Consider the following 17,033-nt stretch of genomic DNA (forward strand, 5'->3'; position numbering starts at 1 on the left):
GTTCTCCATTTTGCCCCTCTCCCGCCTATCTAAAGGCATGGGAGAATTTCTTCTTTACGCTTGACGTCAAGCGTAAAGTCTTCAAGCGTAGTTGTATGCTTGAATCAAGCATACAACTACGCTTCAGTTTTACCGGTGTAGCGCCTGGGAGGTAGGCCACCCAACCGACCTGCAACACGCCCGAGTGAAGCCTGTGGCACTGGCTACGTTGCCCCTGCCACCACAGCTATTGCTATTAGCGGCTGGGCCACAAATGATCGTCTGCCTTTCGGAGCCTGAGGGGGTGTCTGCCGATGTCGCCGGTTCGCAGCGTTGATTGTGTGACTATAGCTTCGCGGCCAGAGGGAGATAACACGGCGTCTTGTATAGCTGTGCATACCTGTCAACGACGGCTAGGTTAGGTTAGGCCCAACAAAGCGAATCGCCCTCTCGTCATGCATCCAATCAAATGAACGTACCGCCACTCAGCGAACGCTCCTGCGGTTTTTTTCTCGTTTCTTTTGGTGTTGTTGTCCACCACGCCTCCACTCCCCCCACCCATTCCCTTCCCATTCCTCTCCCCTGCTACCCCGCTCGGATAGCAGTGGATCGCTCGCGCCGCCAGGCCCACCAGCAGACTGATTCCAAGTGTCGTTGTCGTCGCTCTGTCTCTCTCGCACCTCAACTGGACGCACCACGAGTGCGAGAGAGACAGAGCGACGAAAGCGGCTCCGGCGGCGGGTGCGTTCTGCACCGCGGCGTCTTGCACTCGGGACGGGACTCTTGGCGCGTCTTCCGGGGGTACAAATTGCAGTCGCCGAGGTGCCCAGTGCAGTGCGCACCGAGACACCGCCATGGACGCGCTGGCCGCCGCCCTGGTGCTCGCCGCGCTGCTCGCCGCGGCCGACGGCGCCAAGCTCCGTGAGTCCACAGTGGATTTGCCGGAAGACCGGCTGAGGCGGTCGAAATCCCGGACGCGTTTTGAGCTCCAGAGTCGCTAAATGGGACTCGAACCGAACGTGTGACCCCACCAATGGATTCCTCGTTCGGAGAGCAATCCGTTGGTGGGGTCACACGTTCGGTTAGAGTCCCACTTAGCGACTCTTTACTGAAGAAGTGACGCTTCCGATAGGGCTACTCTCGGGGCGGCCTTCCCCATCCGGAGGGCCAGTCGCACAGTGGGCCAGAAGACCGGTGGAGGCGGCCAAAATTCGAGACGCGTTTTGAGCTCCAGAGCCGCTAAACAGGACTCGAACCAAACGAGTGGCGACCCCACCAATGGATCGCTCTCCGAACGAGGAATCCATTGGTGGGGTAACACGTTCGTTTCGAGTCCCATTTAGCGACTCTGGGGCTCAAAACGCGTCTAGAATTTTGGCCGCCTCCACCGGTCTTCTGGTCCACTGTGCGTCGACACCGACCGGCAGGCATGCCCACACAGTGGACCTTCACTACGGTGAACCAAAACCTCACAAAACCACTCACAGTCTTATTGTTTTTGTTTGTGTTTTTGTTTGTTTACATCTCAGCGGCCTACTTTGGCAAGCCGTGCTCGCGGTCGCTGCCGGAGCCTGCCATGAGCGAATGCGCGCAGAGTGCGGCCAACGCGGGGATCCCCGCACTTACCAACGGTGAGTAACGCAAGCGTAAACAGGAGAACAAAAAATGCTTGATTTTGGTAAGGAAAATGTATAGGAAATATGGTACGCACGGTAAAAACGGTACCTGGTTTTCCCAGGAAGCCAATGTTAGAGATATAGGCGATTTCCAGGGAGTTCCTGGAAAAACCAGGAACCGTTTTTACCGTGCGGGAAAGGCATTGAAATTACAAACCGGTCACTCGTAGCCAACGAATGTGACGTCACATTCGTTGGAAATAGTGTAAATTTTGTCACGTTCGTTTGAATATGATGTCACATTCGTTTGAACGTGACTCGGCCGTTAAAGTAGGGTGTCACATTCGTTCGAACGTGGATCAACATTCAATTGAATGTTGAACGAATGTGACGTCACATTCACACATTTAGGTTAGGTGAAGCCAAATGTGACACTGTTTTCATTTTCTTCATAGGGTTTTATAACAGTGGTACAGAGTGTACCGCCGTGCGCTGCAAAGTTGTTTGTGATGAGTGCAATTGCTTGTGTCTCGCCCAGGCGACAAGAAGCTCAAGATCCCTAACATGAACCCGCTCGTGGTGCCGCGAGTGTCGCTGGCGCAGGGCTCGGGGCAGATCAACCTCAACCTGACGTGGGCCCCCTTGGAGATCTACGGGCTGCGGGACGCCAAGATCAGCAACATGAAGTGAGTCACGGTGGGCCAGAAGACCGGTGGAAGCGGCCAAATCTTTAGACGCGTTTTGAGCTCCATAGTCGCTAAATGGGACTCGACCCGAACGTGTGACCCCACCAATGGATTCCTCGTTCGGAGAGCGATCCATTGGTGGGGTCACACGTTCGGTTCGAGTCCTGTTTAGCGACTCTGGGGCTCAAAACGCGTCTCGAATGGATTCCTCGTTCGGAGGGCCTTGTGCGCGCGGCCTTGCAAGGAGCCAAGGCACATCAATTGCAACAGGTCCGTGGGAATCGCTGTTCAGACGGCGTTGCTCTGCAGACGGATTCCGAGACTCGTTTCCGTCCTGCCATCTCTCTCGCACTCGTGGGGCATTCTCTAGAGGTGCGAGAGAGACAGTACACTGTACGCTGCGCTCCAGGTCAAGAAAGGAGAGCAGTGTGTGTGTGTGTGTGTGTGTAGCAAGTGTGGCAAGGAGAGGAGTCGGTGACCGGGCCGGTGACCGCGCACCGCGCGTGCGAGCGAGAGAGAGAAAGGAGAGAGAGGGAGAGAGTCGACTCGTCGTTGTGGGCTGGCTCACCTTGGGGCAAGGTCCCCAGTGTGGCACCGGGGTGCCCAACGCTCCACCGAGCGTGTCGCGCGCATCGGCTGTTCGAATCCTGGTATCTTGATCCGGAAGGGTGTCGATATTGCTCAGTGGGCCAGAAGACCGGTGGAGGGGTGGAGGCGGGTAAAACTCTTGACGCGTTTTGAGCTCTAGAGTCGCTGAACAGGACTCAAACCGAATGTGTGACCCCACCAATGGATTCCTCGTTCGAAGAGCAATCCATCGTTGGGGTCACACGTTGGGTTCGAGTCCCATTTAGCGACCCTGTCAACACTGGACCATCATGCTTGACTAAATTCGAACACCTCGCCGTCGCATCCGGTAGGGCTGGCACTGAAAGCGGTGTGTCTCCCTCGGTCTCTTCCATCCGATTGGCTGCGAGTCAGGAAACGCACCTCCATAATTTATAGATGAATCGCAATCATCGCGTCGCGTGCCGTTGGCGTGCGTCGCAACTCATTGCGGGAGTTTAAAAATAGGGGAATATATACATCGGCGCACCGCTCTGCGCCTCTCCCGCTCCGACCCGCTGCTCCGCTCGGATCTGGTTCGCCTTGGCAGTGACGCCCGACTTTGTCCAGGTGCAGGTGCACTGTGTGTGTGTGTGTGTTTGAGTTTGTTTGTTTCTTTAATGTGTGTGTGCACTGGTAAAACAAAGGCATAAAAATTACGCCCTTTAGGGCATTAATACTCTTTTACGCCCTTGCAAGGGCATAATCGTTATGCCCTTGGGACGGCGTAAATGGTATAGCAATTCAAGCAAAATTTTAATGCCCTTCCCAAAGGCATTAACGATTTATGCCCTTTAAGGGCGTAAATCGTTTACGCCCTTTAGGGGCATAATTTTTATGCCTTTGTTTCACCAGTGTGTGCACATCTTAAAGGGAGGCGTAAGAGTCGCGGTGTACCCCTGAAACGTTTGCCCCCCCTTCCCCACACACCCCACACACACCGGACCTCTCCTCTGGCTCCGCCACAGACTTAACGCCACCCATATCCTAAACTACTATCTTTGTCTGCACGTAATGTCTACATTTCTAAACTGTCGCTTGAAAAATGTGTGAAAAAACATGTGAAATACACTGGGGAAACCTTACAAACTATTTTAGGCCTTACAAAGCAAATCAGCTTGTTGTGGCAAAGTAATTTAAGCACACATAAGCTACCAAAGAAAATATTTTGCGCGGTAAAAACGGTACCTGGTTTTCCCAGGAAGTCTATGGGAGAAACATAGGCGATTTCCAGAAAGTTCCTGGGAAAACCAGGAACCGTTTTTTAACGTGTGTAATTTACGAACTATTTCTTTGCATAACAAAGTAAATTAGTTTGTACTATGTATGCTCAAAATACTTTCGTAAGGGTTTAAGCGAGCAGACCTCTATTTTTTTAAAACAAAAAAAAATTAAAAAATTGCCGGTTTGCAGGCTGAGCTGGAAGGAGAAGACCAACAGCTTCGACCTGACGTTCCCGACGTTCGTCATGGCGGGGCCCTACAAGGCGGCCGGCAGGATCCTGCTGCTGCCCATGACGGGCAGCGGGCCCTCCAACTTCACCTTCCGTACGTATGCCTAGGCTAGAGAGAGAGAGAGAGAGAGAGAGAGAGAGAGAGAGAGAGAGAGAGAGAGAGAGAGAGAGAAGGAGAGAAGAGAGAGGAGAGAGAGGAGAGAGAGAGAGAGAGAGAGAGAGAGAGAGAGGGAGGGAGAGAGAGGGAGAGAGAGAGAGAGAGAGAGAGAGGGGGGGGGGGCAATTTTTGGCATTCAAAACGGCTCGTCAAATTTGTGGCAAGCAAACTTACCACCGGCTTTGCAGTGGGACTTTCGTTTGCCGTGTGGTGTGGTGTCTCAAGGTTTCACCCGACCGTCCACAACGATATGGTTCACCTTCCCCCGCTGCTGCACGTAAAGTGCAGTGCACATTTTTAACAGTGACGCAGGGCTCTGGCGCCTGCGAAGTGCTGGGTAGGCAACGTCGCCGCACTGGTGTGTGACGGGAAGGCCCACCCTCCAGGCGCTAAGCTTGCAACGACTTTTCGGCTGCTTTAAAATTGCAAAATCTTGCGACAGATACCCTTTAGCACAGAGACAGAGTAAAGTCCCTCACTGTTGTCCGCAGAAAATCTCAAGCTGCACTACTCGTTTGACTGGCCTCTGAGGAAGGGCGCGGACGGCAAGGAGTACTCCACGCTCGTCAACTCCAAGATTCGCATCACCGACGCCGACGGACTCAAGTGCGAGCTGAATGGACTCTTCAACGGGGACCGTCGTCTGGGTGAGGAACAGCTTCTTGTTTCACGACGTTCTGGCATCGTGACGGATCACGGTGGGCCAGAAGACCGGTGGAGGCGGCCAAAACTCAAGACGCGTTTTGAGCTCCAGACTCGCTAAACAGGACTCGAACCGAACGTTTGACCCCACCAATGGATTCCTCGTTCAGAGAGCAATCCATTGGTGGACGTTCGGTTCGAGTCCCATTTAGAGACTCTGGAGCTCAAAACGCGTTCGGGAATTCAGCCGCCGCTACCATTAGTTGTCAAAAAGGGAGGGGGCAAGAACCCCTTCCCTCTGCAGTATCCGCGCCTGACCGGCATTTGCCTCAATCCCCATCTCATTTGCAGGAGACCAACTGAACAAGTTCCTGAACGACAACTGGCGCGACGTCCTGAGGGAGCTGGGCCCCAGCATGGTGGAGGCAGCGCGCGAGGTGGTGGAGGCCGTCATCAAGAACCTCATCAACGCGGTGCCCGTCAGCGACCTCTTCGCGCCGTGAACACGTTTACGGCGTACAGTGGGCCAGGAGACCGGACGCGTTTTGAGCTCCGGAGTCGCTTAATGGAACTCGACCTGAACGTGTGACCCCACCAATGGATTGCTTTTCGAACGAGCAATCCATTGGTGGAGTCACACGCTCGGATCGAGTCCTGTTCAGCGGACTCTGAAGCTAGAAACGCGTCTATAGAATTGTGACTGCTTCACCACGGTCGTCTGCCCCCACTGTGACGTGTACCCGACGACGACTCTCAGAAGTACATGGATTACGTGATGAACGTAATTCACACGTTCCTAGCCCGTAAAGAAATCGTTACCCACCTCATATTCATTCGTGCATAGCGAAGCTGACATTTCGACATAGCTAGTCATAGTACTGTACATGTGTAAGAGAATGGATTATATTTGTCAATAAAAAAAATTATAAGTGATAACATTCTGTTGTTAAAATGATGAAAACGTGCACGGTAAAAACGGTACCTGCTTTTCCCAGGAAGCCAATGTTAGAGACATAGGCGATTTCCAGGGAGTTCCTGAAAAAAAAAAAACAGGAATCGTTTTTACCGTGTGTGTTCTGAGTTTGATTTCACAACACGCCACCTGCACCCAAAAATCAGACATTTTATGAATCTTTTAAGTTTTTATTCCAAAGAAAAGGAAATTTGTGCACCGCAGAGGCTATCAATTAGCATAGTTAAAACTTGAAGGTTTAGAAAGTCTGGTTCTTCTATCGGGATACAAATTTAAGTGATCTTTGAAGTGAAAGCCTGTTGGGTCGCATTGATTCCCAGTGTCCAGCCTAGACCAGCCAGGTTACTCCAGTCGATCTGCACAGTCCAGGCGTTTGCCCGAGGTCCAGAGTTTTGGCCGCCGGCGCCGGTCTGGCGCACTCTGCGCACCCGAGACCAGAGCGCCTTGCGGGTAGGCCACCCATTCGGCACCTGGCCTGTGGGCAGGCGCCAGTTTGCGCTACGGTCCCTGGCTGCGCTCTCTGCCGCACGGAGCGTGGTTTGGGTCACGCGTTCGGTTCGAGTCCTGTTTCGCGACTCTGGAGCTCGAAACGCGTCCGGGATTTTGACCGCCTCCATGATGCTCCAAATCTAACCATGGTTTGGAGTCAGAACCTCTGGCTCACTGAGAGGGCACCATTTCAAATCGGTTCCTCCCAATGATGCTCAGCTACATCTATCCCTGGTTTCTCTCCTGTTATCATAATACAGGGTTGCCAGCGCCCAGGGCTGTTGAAAACAGTAGAAGAGTGACTTTGCACCTTTAAAAAGAGTGACAATAACAGGAAAAGTAGGGATATACATCGGCAACTTTAGCCCGTCCCGTTCATCAGGGAATGTGCGAATTTCGCCTGTGTTTAACCCAGACGGGATTTGAACCTGAGTCTGGGGTCAAAATTAATGTTATTTTCGTCATCAGCTCCCTCAAAAACATCAGAAACAATGCAAAAATTTGAATAAAAAGAATGTCCAAAATATACCCCACTGGGATTTGAACCCGGTTTGGTTTGAAATTCAAAGAAAAAAAATCCCTCGCAGGCTGCGATCTCTGGGAGAAATAATGAAGGTTGTGGCTGTTAAACCTAATGCCACACTGGTAAAACTAGTGTAACTCTATGCTTGAGTCAAGCATAAAGTTACGCTTGAAGACGTTACACTTGAAATGAAGCAGACTCTGGAATTTACCCAATGCATTGATTTCAAGCGTAACCTGAATACGCTTGAAAACAGAGGGTATTACTATGCTTTAGCTTTACCGCGTGGACTGTTATAACTGGCGCAGCATCGCGAAGCCTGTTACGGCAATACACGGTCTGGCGTACACCAACCTTGCACAATAATCTTTATCTGAACAAGTCCGGATCAAGAGGGTACTTCTGAGAAGAGCTGAACCGGAAGTTGAGAAGAAATCAAGTAGTACAAGCGCCCGTCTTGAATGAGAATATAACTCTACGAAAGCGGCAGACCGGCGACGTAGACGCTCCTTCATACGCATACTTTGTTCTTCTTGATTTCTTCTCAACTTCCGGAATAGCTCTTCTCTGAGCTACGTGTCGTTAAAGAAACGAGCAAACGAGCATGTGAGCCAACGAGCTACGAAATATGAAAAAATGTTTGAGCGGACAACCCTTGGACGCGCTGTGATTGGTCAACGCAGAGTAACTTCTCATACTCTGACGCTCGTTCGGCTCGTTTGCTTGTTGGCTCGATTCGCTAACGAAACGTAGCTCTGATGTGTACCCTATTAATCTGTCGAGTCGGACCCGAAATTGCCTATCATGTGCTAGGGCTCGTTTCCCGCGACTAACAGGGCTCTCATTCTAGAACCGTGCCGTCACGTATGGCTGTGACTAATAGGCCATTCCGCTGCTTGGAAAAGAGGAAGAAAAGAAGTACATACTTCCGTCCCCTCGCCTGCGGGGGGACGGAACTTCCGCTGCCCCTCTCGTCCCCCCGCAGGCGAGGGGACGGAAGTATGTACTTCTTTTCTTCCTCTTTTCCAAGCAGCGGAATGGCCTATTGTCACGTTCCTTTGAGCATTGTGTCACATTTGTTTGAATGTGAAAACGCTAATATGTGGCCGATTCACATTCCGACGTAAGTGACACAATTTTTTAAAGGAGCGTGACATGTTGACTTCCGTTCTGGAATCATCTCAAGCACCCATCAGTTGTTCTGCACTGTGAAAATTGAGTCTTCACTTGATGACTATTTCAAGGCTAATTTTCCTTACAACAATGTCATCAAAACAATTGATGACATTGTTGTCACGCCCATGTAACAAGTTTAGGAGCTTTGATGCAATTGTCGCCAATTTGTGATGAGTTTGTCATCATACGGAGGTGAAGAAAATATCATCCACGTTTTTGTCTGTGCACTTCAATGTTGTTTTCTGATTTCAGATTCAGTAGAGGACTGTAAACAAGGCGCACTCATGCGATTTTGCAGTCTTCACTTGCGAACACTTGACCTATCGTAACTTCCGCCTGGCGTGAATTGTTGAATTGGGACAGCAGAGGCAAGGTCTTGCGAGCTCTGGCGTACACCAGATGGGTGTCGTCGTGGATCGAAGAACTGATGGAAGCTTCATCTACGAAGAAACAGGCAGGTTTAAATAAAATTCTACTATAAAATCGAGCTTTTATTTTAATTTTTGGGATGAGAATTAACACTTGTCATCGGTAAACAAGCTTTCTTTGGAAGCTGTTTCCGGCTCATGTTCTTTTTGTTCTTCACTTCAGGCCCAGCTAGATGTGTCTATAGCAGTGGAATCCTTTTGGAGTGCCGGTCCCTAGTGACACATTCGATTGGGTCGGAATCCAAATTTTGATGTGCTCTTGGAGACACAGTACATTCCTCGGTTCGCTTGCGGCACGTGCTTCGACACCCATGCTTCTTGAAGGCGCATGCTGGAATGATCAGACACTAGGAGGCGTATGCCTCGTACATTCCAGCAATTTCAGGAATTATTTTGCTTGTTGTTTTGATTGCCTGTGCAATTTTTAAATTTATGAGAGTTTGTTGCCACTTAATGATACGCAGGAACACGTGTTTCAATGTTTTAAATGTTCTCTATCATATGATGTTCTCCGATATTCTGAGATAATTTTCCCAATGTTCGATTTCCCCGGATGTTTCCGGTGTTTCGCAATTACATTCTAACCCAATGTTCGATCATGTTCTTCGATGTTCCGGGATAATGTTTCAGCGTTCCGACATTCCCTGATGTTAGTAAAATGTTCTCTAATGTACCCGACGTTTTTGTCCCTGATGTTCTGTCATGTTCCCGGGATTCTTCTGTCCGAGAATGATAGTCTCTCTCCTTTCGAGAGGAAAATGACACTTTTGAGAAACACTTCGGTCACAAACGTGTCACTATGTAGGTTATTCTGCGCGCGAATGAAAGAAATTCAAGCTGCACGTCGTAACGCACGAATTTGTGCGCGACAATGCACGATTTTCTGCGCATGTACACTCTCAGCCTTTTACTGACTTTTTCTCATTGGCTTACGCATTTCTGTAAGCAACCATAATACTTAGTATTTTTTGTCAGTATTACTTAGCAATTGCTAATTACTGTACTGATATTACCGTTTTCTTAGTAAATTACAAAGAAACTTTTAAGTATTTAAGAACTTAACACTAAGTATTATAGTTGCTTACAGAAATACGTCTGCTAATGAGAAATAGTCAGTAAACGGCTGAGAGTGTAGGCAGGAAATCGTGCATTGTCGCGCACAAATTTGTACGTTATGAAGTGTATGTTTAATTTTTTTGCATTGGCGGGCAGAAAAATCTACATAGTAATTTAGTGTGTTCTTGAAAATGTTCTTACGTTAATGTTCTTTGATGTTCTGATGTTCCGCTATGTTCCCTGGCGGGAACGTGTTCTTCGCACGTAAATTTTCCGAGTTGTCCACCCTTGGAGTCCTGTCCACACGCTTTCGAAGTATTTAACGCATACACGCAGTAATAACATTTCCTGGGCATCCCAAGAATCTCCTGGAAACTCCTATACCTTATAACATAGGGCTCCTGGGAATCCCAGGTTTCGTTTTTACCGTGCACAGTTCAAACTTATTTACTTTGTAATATGAAGAAATGGTCTGTAAATTACGAAGTATATGCTATGTAAGCTTATGTATGCTCTAAATACCCTGTTACAACAAGCTGCTTTCCTTTGTAAGGCTTAAAATAGTTCGTAATGTTTTCTCAGTGCACTGCCTTTCATATTGTCGACATGCGCCCATTTTTCATTTGCATGTCTGGTCGTGGGTGGATCACACTTCGATTGAAGCGGTCTGTGCATGCTTGTTCTGGATGGCGTGTGCGTCGGTGGTGTCCTGTTGGTGCTTGCTGCTTTCGCTGACGGTGTGCTGCTTGCAGGTGCCTGGCGCGTCAAGAGGGAGGCAGAGCAGTGCGGCAGCCCTCCTGCTGGATCACCGCGGCGTGGACGCAGCTTGGCGGGACAAGGACAGGACGACGCGGACGGTGAGTGGCTAGCTTCATCTCAGTGGAATAGGGTCACTGAGAATGAAAGAGTCTTGATGAATACCTAATTTTGGACGAGCTTTACTTTAGCTGGGTAGGCCAAGGCAGTTATAAACGTCATCGCGAAGCTTGTTACGACAAGACTGAGACCGAAAGTGTGGTGAATTTGCCTCATTTGGCTGTGGTGACCCCAAAAATGTGGTTACCTCATTCTACCCCACGTACAAATAGGGTAGGAATTACACCCCTTCACAAAAGTGGTGTACAAGCCTTCAATTTAGCCGTTACCTCATGTATTGCGTGGTCAAGACCACCCTTTTGTGAGGTGTAGAGGACTGACCACAAATTTGCTGTGGTGTCCACCCTGAATTTTATGTGGTACTATGCTGACCACTGATTTTAAGGAGTATTGACCGCATTTCCACGTGTGGTAAATTTGTGCAACCACAGTTTTGCGCCTGCCACACATTATCTATAGTCTGTACCACACTTCACAGGACAGTGAAGACACGGTCTGGCGTACACCTACCTTGTCTGTAGTTTCTTGAAATCTAGACAGAATGTACAGGTAACCGATCGATCTCGATTTGAGCCGGTAGTTGAATATTCCTGTCTAAAGTGTTCTCTATGTTTTCTTCCAGTGCCCTACCATCAGTTTTCAATGAGAATCACGTACATTTGATTGAGAAAATAACATAAAAAATACAAAGTTTTAAACCGAAACGCGTCTTCACTCTAAATGTTGTATATTGATGATTCTCCATAATACGGTGCAAATGTTTCATATTATGGTGGTGCAGCTGACTCCATAACATACCACTGATAATTCACTACACCGTTTAGATATTTGGACGAATTTCGTTTGTATTATGGAGAAAATCTCCACCATAATATGGTGGTGCAGCCTTTTACCGTAACACATTTACAGTGTAAAAATAAAGTTTAAAAAGTTTGGTCGTGTCCCCTTCTGGAGCGACCATGGCCATTTCCGGTTCTGCTGATTCTGATGTTACTTTTTGATACTGGATGCTTACAGTTACTAAAAAACGTGTATTCAGAGATGGGCCCATCTACGGTCAAATTCTCCGCCCAGATGCAGATAAGCATCAAAATACAGGAAAAGCGACGATTTTCACGCTTGTTTTAAGTATCATAAACGGCCTTCGCTAGGGCCAAAAGCCTTGCCTGACGGCTTTCTACAAATTCCACAGCCGTCGGAGATATGTTCTTCATTAAAAGCGAGAAATGAGTTGTAAAATTTGTCTCACTATATTCGTAAAGGTGAGGCCTCTAATGGACAAGAAGGGGGTAGCCCTAGCCAAAATTATTCCGGCAAACAACTAGTCTGGGATGTTCTCTCTATGGAAAATCTCTCCATTTTCGATCCATCGCTCCACCCTTATACCCTATTGATGATTCCTAATGTATAGTTGCAGGGTTGGAGGCTGAGGAGCCGTGGCTGCACATCGACGCCACCTTCTCGCTCGCCTCTGGAGTCGGCCACGCCAAGCAGGACTCCGCGGCCAGCGGCACGGCTGGGGACGGAGGGGCGGACCGCGCTGTCGCCTCGCAGTGTGCGGAGCGTGGAGCGGCCTTGGATGCCGAGGCGGGCCTGGAGAAGCACCTCGCAGCGCGCGGCAAGTGGCACGCCTGCCAACACTGCGGCAAGGACTTCCCGTGGGCGTCCCATCTTGAAGGGCATTTAAGAACCCACACTGGGGAGAAGCCTTTTAAGTGTGAAGTGTGTGGGAAGAACACTGGTAAAACTAAAGCGTAACTCTATGCTTGAGTCAAGCATAAAGTTACTCTTGAAGACGTTACGCTTGAAATCAAGCATAGACTAGAAATTCTCCCATGCATTTAGATAGGGGGAATCTTGGCGGATGAGCCTGTTACGCTTCATTTCAAGCGTAACCTGATTACGCTTGAAAACAGTGGGTAATACTACGCTTTAGTTTTACCAGTGAAGTTTACCAAATCAGGCGCCTTGAAGGCGCATGAAAGGATTCACTCTGGGGAGAAGCCTTTCCAGTGCAAAGTGTGTGGAAAGAAGTTTACCGAGTCAACCCATTTGAAGAAGCACGAAAGGATCCACAGTGGGGAGAAGCCTTTCCAGTGTGAAGTGTGTGGAAAGAAGTTTACCCAGTCAACCCATTTGAACAAGCACGAAAGAAGCCACACTGGGGAAAAGCCTTATAAGTGCCAAGTGTGCGAGAAGCGGTTCTCCCAGAGGTCTAATCTTGCCGCGCACAGCAAGACCCACGCTAACAAGAAGCCAGTTTAATCTTAATGTACGTGCGTTCGGACGTTCGCCAAAGCGGCCTGCCTCGGATGCGCAGAAGTCTTTAAGCTTCGCATGGTTCAAGTTAAGGACAGACTTTTCGGTAATAAATATTGTAGGCGTAAATTCTGTCCATCCTAGAGATCATGTGATAGCGCCTCTGATTTTGTGTTCAAATAATCTCTGAAGTCTGAATTTATCTTTTGTTACGGGCTAGAAACAGTGATGTGTTCTGCTTACTCTTCCGACAGAACTGCAACTTTTAACTGATTTTTGTGACTGTTTTTTTTTTGTCTCTATTTGGTAATCAAAATGTTTTTGCCCTGTGTACTTTCAAAACGTTTTGATCTGTATCATATCAATTACAGACTGGCTGGGTTGGAATATGATGTCTTTTCTTTGTTGGCTGTGGATTGTATTGGGATGCCAAAGCATTGTCCTTTTTGGAGTGATTTATTGTCAACTAAGAGTTTTGTTACTTTTTAGTTCTCCGATTGTATCCCTGATTGAGGGTTTTTGTGGCGCGAAATGTTTGGTTTATTGCAATTACGATGTGTTTTTTGTTCTGACCCGACCATATTGAATGAAAATGCTCAGCCCCGTCGTGCGTTGTGTGTCGACTTTCTTCCGTTACCCAGTTCACATTCACGTGCCTTGCCGTGCTGTGTTGGTCTGTGCATGCCCCTGCGGCGGTTGGTGTTGGTGTGTGGTCACGTGACCTGGTGCAGTGTCAATGTCATTATTGTAGAATGCTTGAGCTACAAATTTTTGCTGCGAATTCGGTCTGGCTGTTTCCTTGAGAAATTGCTTGCTGCAGTGCAGTTATTAATTTTCGTTCCGCTTGTTTTAATGGTTCGGTATTTTAAAGTGCATTGAAGTTAGTTTTGAGTAGGGAAAGGTAGTTAGTGGTTGATGCAGTTTGATTTTGGCGCTAACGCTGTGCTGCTTGCAGGTGCCTGGCGCGTCAAGACGGAGGCAGAGGAGTGTGGCAGCCCCCCAGCAGGAGGAGCGCGGTGTGGCCTCAGCGCCCCGGGCGCTGGACAGGACGACTCGGACGGTGAGTGGCTGCTGGCGGGGGCAGACCGTTAGTCTTCGGAGCTCACCTGTGACATTCTGACCACATCACTCAGCACTCTTTTAGTCGCCGGAGAAGTTGCAAGTGCTTCCATTTGAGCCTACACTTTACGTTCTCCAGGACACATGCATGCATCGTTTGATAATCGTATTGATTGTGACGAACGATTCACTGGCTGCCTTCAGAATTGCAGCCCCTGTCTGCACCTTTGCGATCCGTGGCTGGCAATCGCCCTGCCCAAAATGTCCGTGATGCTTGTCATTTTTCGTGTGCTGTCGTTCTGACACGTTTTCTATGGTGCTCGTTCCTGCCCAAGATCTGAAATCAACCCCAATGCAGTTTTAGCCTAAGATATTGTCAAATCAGATCAAAACTGAAACCAACTCCGTGACAACCGTTGCTTGCAGGTGCCTGGCGCGTCAAGGTGAAGGCAGAGCAGTGCGACAGCCCTCCTGCAGGTGCATGCAGCACCGCCGGCCCCCCAGGACAGGACGACTCGGACGGTGAGTGGGTGGGGCTGTACCGCAGCCAGTGGTCTCGAGCATGAACTTGCCATGAAGTCGACAAGTTCGGAGTTCGGAATGCCTCGAGTGCCACTGGCGAGTACTGTAACTTCCCCAGATGAGCCAGATGCATCTCTAGATAATCGCTGCGACTGTGATGAACGATTCAACTGCTGCCATCAGCACAGTATCTTCAAGGCTGCAATCGCCCCGGTCCGAATTTCCGCGATGTTTGCCCTGTACGCTGTGAAAAGTTGTTGTCGCTGTATGACAAAAAAGGGATAATATTTTCATCACTTTGAAATGATGACAATCTCATCTCAAATTGATGACCTTTTCATCAAAGCTCCTATGCTTATTGCATGGGCGTGACAACAATGTCATCAATTGATTTGATGACATTGTTATAAGGAAATTTAGCCTTGAAATTGTCATCAAGTGACGACACAAATTTTCACAGTGTACCGTTGGCTGTCGTTTGAACCCATTTGCCATGGTGGTCGTTCCTGCTGCAATCTGCACTGCAGGAAATAACCACAATGAAAGTACACACATTTCTGGCAAATTTTTTATCAGGAATTTAGTGTTCTTTTCAAGTACAACAATTGTTGTACAAAGTACAATGGAAGCGGCATGAGGAGTGCTGTGCAGTCCAGGGCTCGTTGTGGTTTGTACAATTCTCGTTGTACTTTCTACAATCCCTGTTGTACTTTTATTGTACAGTATCTGTTGTACTTTTGTTGTACTATCTACACTTTTTCTTGCAGTGTGCCGCCTGCATGGGCCGTCGTTTCTCCAAGCCATTTGTTTGACGTCAGGCAACGCACTGTACGCTAACGGCCGCGTGCTGGGCACCGTGAGGCGTTGTTGACGGTGTGTTCGTTTGTTTGCAGGGTTGGAGGCTGAGGAGCCGTGGCTGCACATCGACGCCACCTTCTCGCTCGCCTCTGGAGTCGGCCACGCCAAGCAGGACTCCGCGGCCAGCGGCACGGCTGGGGACGGAGGGGCGGACCGCGCTGTCGCCTCGCAGTGTGCGGAGCGTGGAGCGGCCTTGGATGCCGAGGCGGGCCTGGAGAAGCACCTCGCAGCGCGCGGCAAGCGGCACGCCTGCCAACACTGCGGCAAGGAGTTCCAGTGGGCGTCCCATCTAGAAGCGCATTCAAGGACCCACACTGGGGGGAAGGCTTTTCAGTGCAAAGTGTGTGGAAAGAAGTTTGCGCTTTCGGGCAATTTGTCCCAGCATGAAAGGACCCACACTGGGGAGAAGCCTTTCCAGTGCAAAGTGTGTGGGAAGAAGTTTACCCAATCTGGCCATTTGTCCCGGCATGTAAGGATCCACACTGGGGAGAAGCCTTTCCAGTGCAAAGTGTGTGAAATGAAGTTTACCCAATCTGGCGATTTGATGACGCATGAAAGGCTGCACACTGGGGAGAAGCCTTTTCAGTGCCAAGTTTGTGCAATGACGTTTACGTCTTTGGGCAATTTGACCAAGCATAAAAGGATCCACACTGGGGAGAAGCCTTTCGAGTGCAACGTGTGCGCGAAGAAGTTTGCGAGTTCAAGCAATTTGACCAGGCACGAAAGGATCCACACTAGGTAGACATCTGTCTAGTACCAAGTCCTTCTCGCGAAAGTCCCTTCTTGTCGAGCACCTCAAGACCCACGCCGAGAAGAAGCCTCTAAATGTGGAATAAGTGTTTGTGTGGACGTTCCACCGAGCGGTCTGCTTTGTAAGGCTCACTAATTCAAACTAAGGAAAACTCTTTATGGACAAATATTATCGGTGTAAATGCTGTTTACCATAGTATTCATGAAGCCATGAGATAGCGCCCCTCACTCATGTTTCAAGACACTTAACGTTGAGGAACTACTGTCTTTACCAGCTTGAATCAAATTGGTGCTCTGCTTTATCTGGTGACTAAAGTGCAACCACCCACTGACAAATTTTGACTAACTGTTAACAAATTTCTGATCGTGTGTGGAATTGCATTATAATGGTTTCAGTTTGTAATAAAAATAGTCCAGTCCGTGTACATTTAGAGTCAAGTTTCTAAGTCTTCGCAGCTTAACTGCAGTTTCTACACGGTAAAAGCGGTTCCTGGTTTTCCCAGGAACACCCTGGAAATCGCCTATGTCTTCGCCGTAGGGCTCCTGGGAAAACCGGGTACCGTTTTCGCCGTGTACTCATTCGAAACTTTAGCACTACATGCTTGGCCTCTCTTATAAAGATCTTCTTTTTCCTTTCCTTGGCCAGGATAGTTTTGATTTCCTTTTTTGTAAAAAGTTTCATTGTGAAATCGTTTCTTTATTGTGTTTATGTTTGTCTTAAGATACCGAATGTACTTTGATTGAATCCTAAAGAAAACCTTTTTATCTGTATAATACTTCTTGGACCTGCTTGACATTTCATTTTTGTGTTGCTGCTGATTTATTTATGATGCTGAATTTATGTCCTTGTTAAGTGTTTTACTGTTAAATGGAAGTTTCCTTTTCGTATTGTTCTCTGATTGTCTTCCTGATTCGGGTCAACGTG

At 48.6% G+C, this 17,033-nt stretch overlaps 2 protein-coding genes across 14 annotated transcripts; both read left to right on the forward strand.

Annotated features, from left to right (window-relative positions):
* The first annotated feature begins 833 nt into the window (after window positions 1-833).
* LOC117648491 (protein takeout-like) lies at window positions 834-6,091 on the forward strand. Its single transcript, XM_034390997.1, has 6 exons — window positions 834-900; window positions 1,509-1,610; window positions 2,134-2,281; window positions 4,301-4,434; window positions 4,989-5,144; window positions 5,491-6,091. Exons 1-6 carry the CDS (start codon window positions 834-836, stop codon window positions 5,640-5,642), a joined length of 759 nt encoding a protein of 252 aa, XP_034246888.1. The 3' UTR covers window positions 5,643-6,091.
* Window positions 6,092-6,807: 716 nt separating this feature from the next.
* On the forward strand, window positions 6,808-16,992 carry LOC117648075 (zinc finger protein 664-like). 13 transcript variants are annotated; one of them, XM_034390243.1, is made up of 6 exons: window positions 6,808-6,940; window positions 8,553-8,754; window positions 10,537-10,641; window positions 13,875-13,979; window positions 14,405-14,500; window positions 15,394-16,992. In XM_034390243.1, the coding sequence occupies exons 2-6, from the start codon at window positions 8,700-8,702 to the stop codon at window positions 16,098-16,100; spliced, it is 1,068 nt and encodes a 355-aa protein (XP_034246134.1). In that variant the 5' UTR covers window positions 6,808-6,940; window positions 8,553-8,699; the 3' UTR covers window positions 16,101-16,992. The 13 variants fall into 13 exon arrangements, with proteins under 13 accessions (XP_034246134.1, XP_034246136.1, XP_034246137.1 ...); XM_034390245.1 differs by lacking the exon at window positions 6,808-6,940 and adding an exon at window positions 7,472-7,520; XM_034390246.1 differs by lacking the exon at window positions 6,808-6,940 and adding an exon at window positions 7,562-7,623.
* The last annotated feature ends 41 nt before the right edge of the window (window positions 16,993-17,033 follow it).

Source organism: Thrips palmi, unplaced genomic scaffold (assembly GCF_012932325.1).
Source record: "Thrips palmi isolate BJ-2018 unplaced genomic scaffold, TpBJ-2018v1 HiC_scaffold_3, whole genome shotgun sequence".
Lineage (NCBI taxonomy): Eukaryota > Metazoa > Arthropoda > Insecta > Thysanoptera > Thripidae > Thrips > Thrips palmi.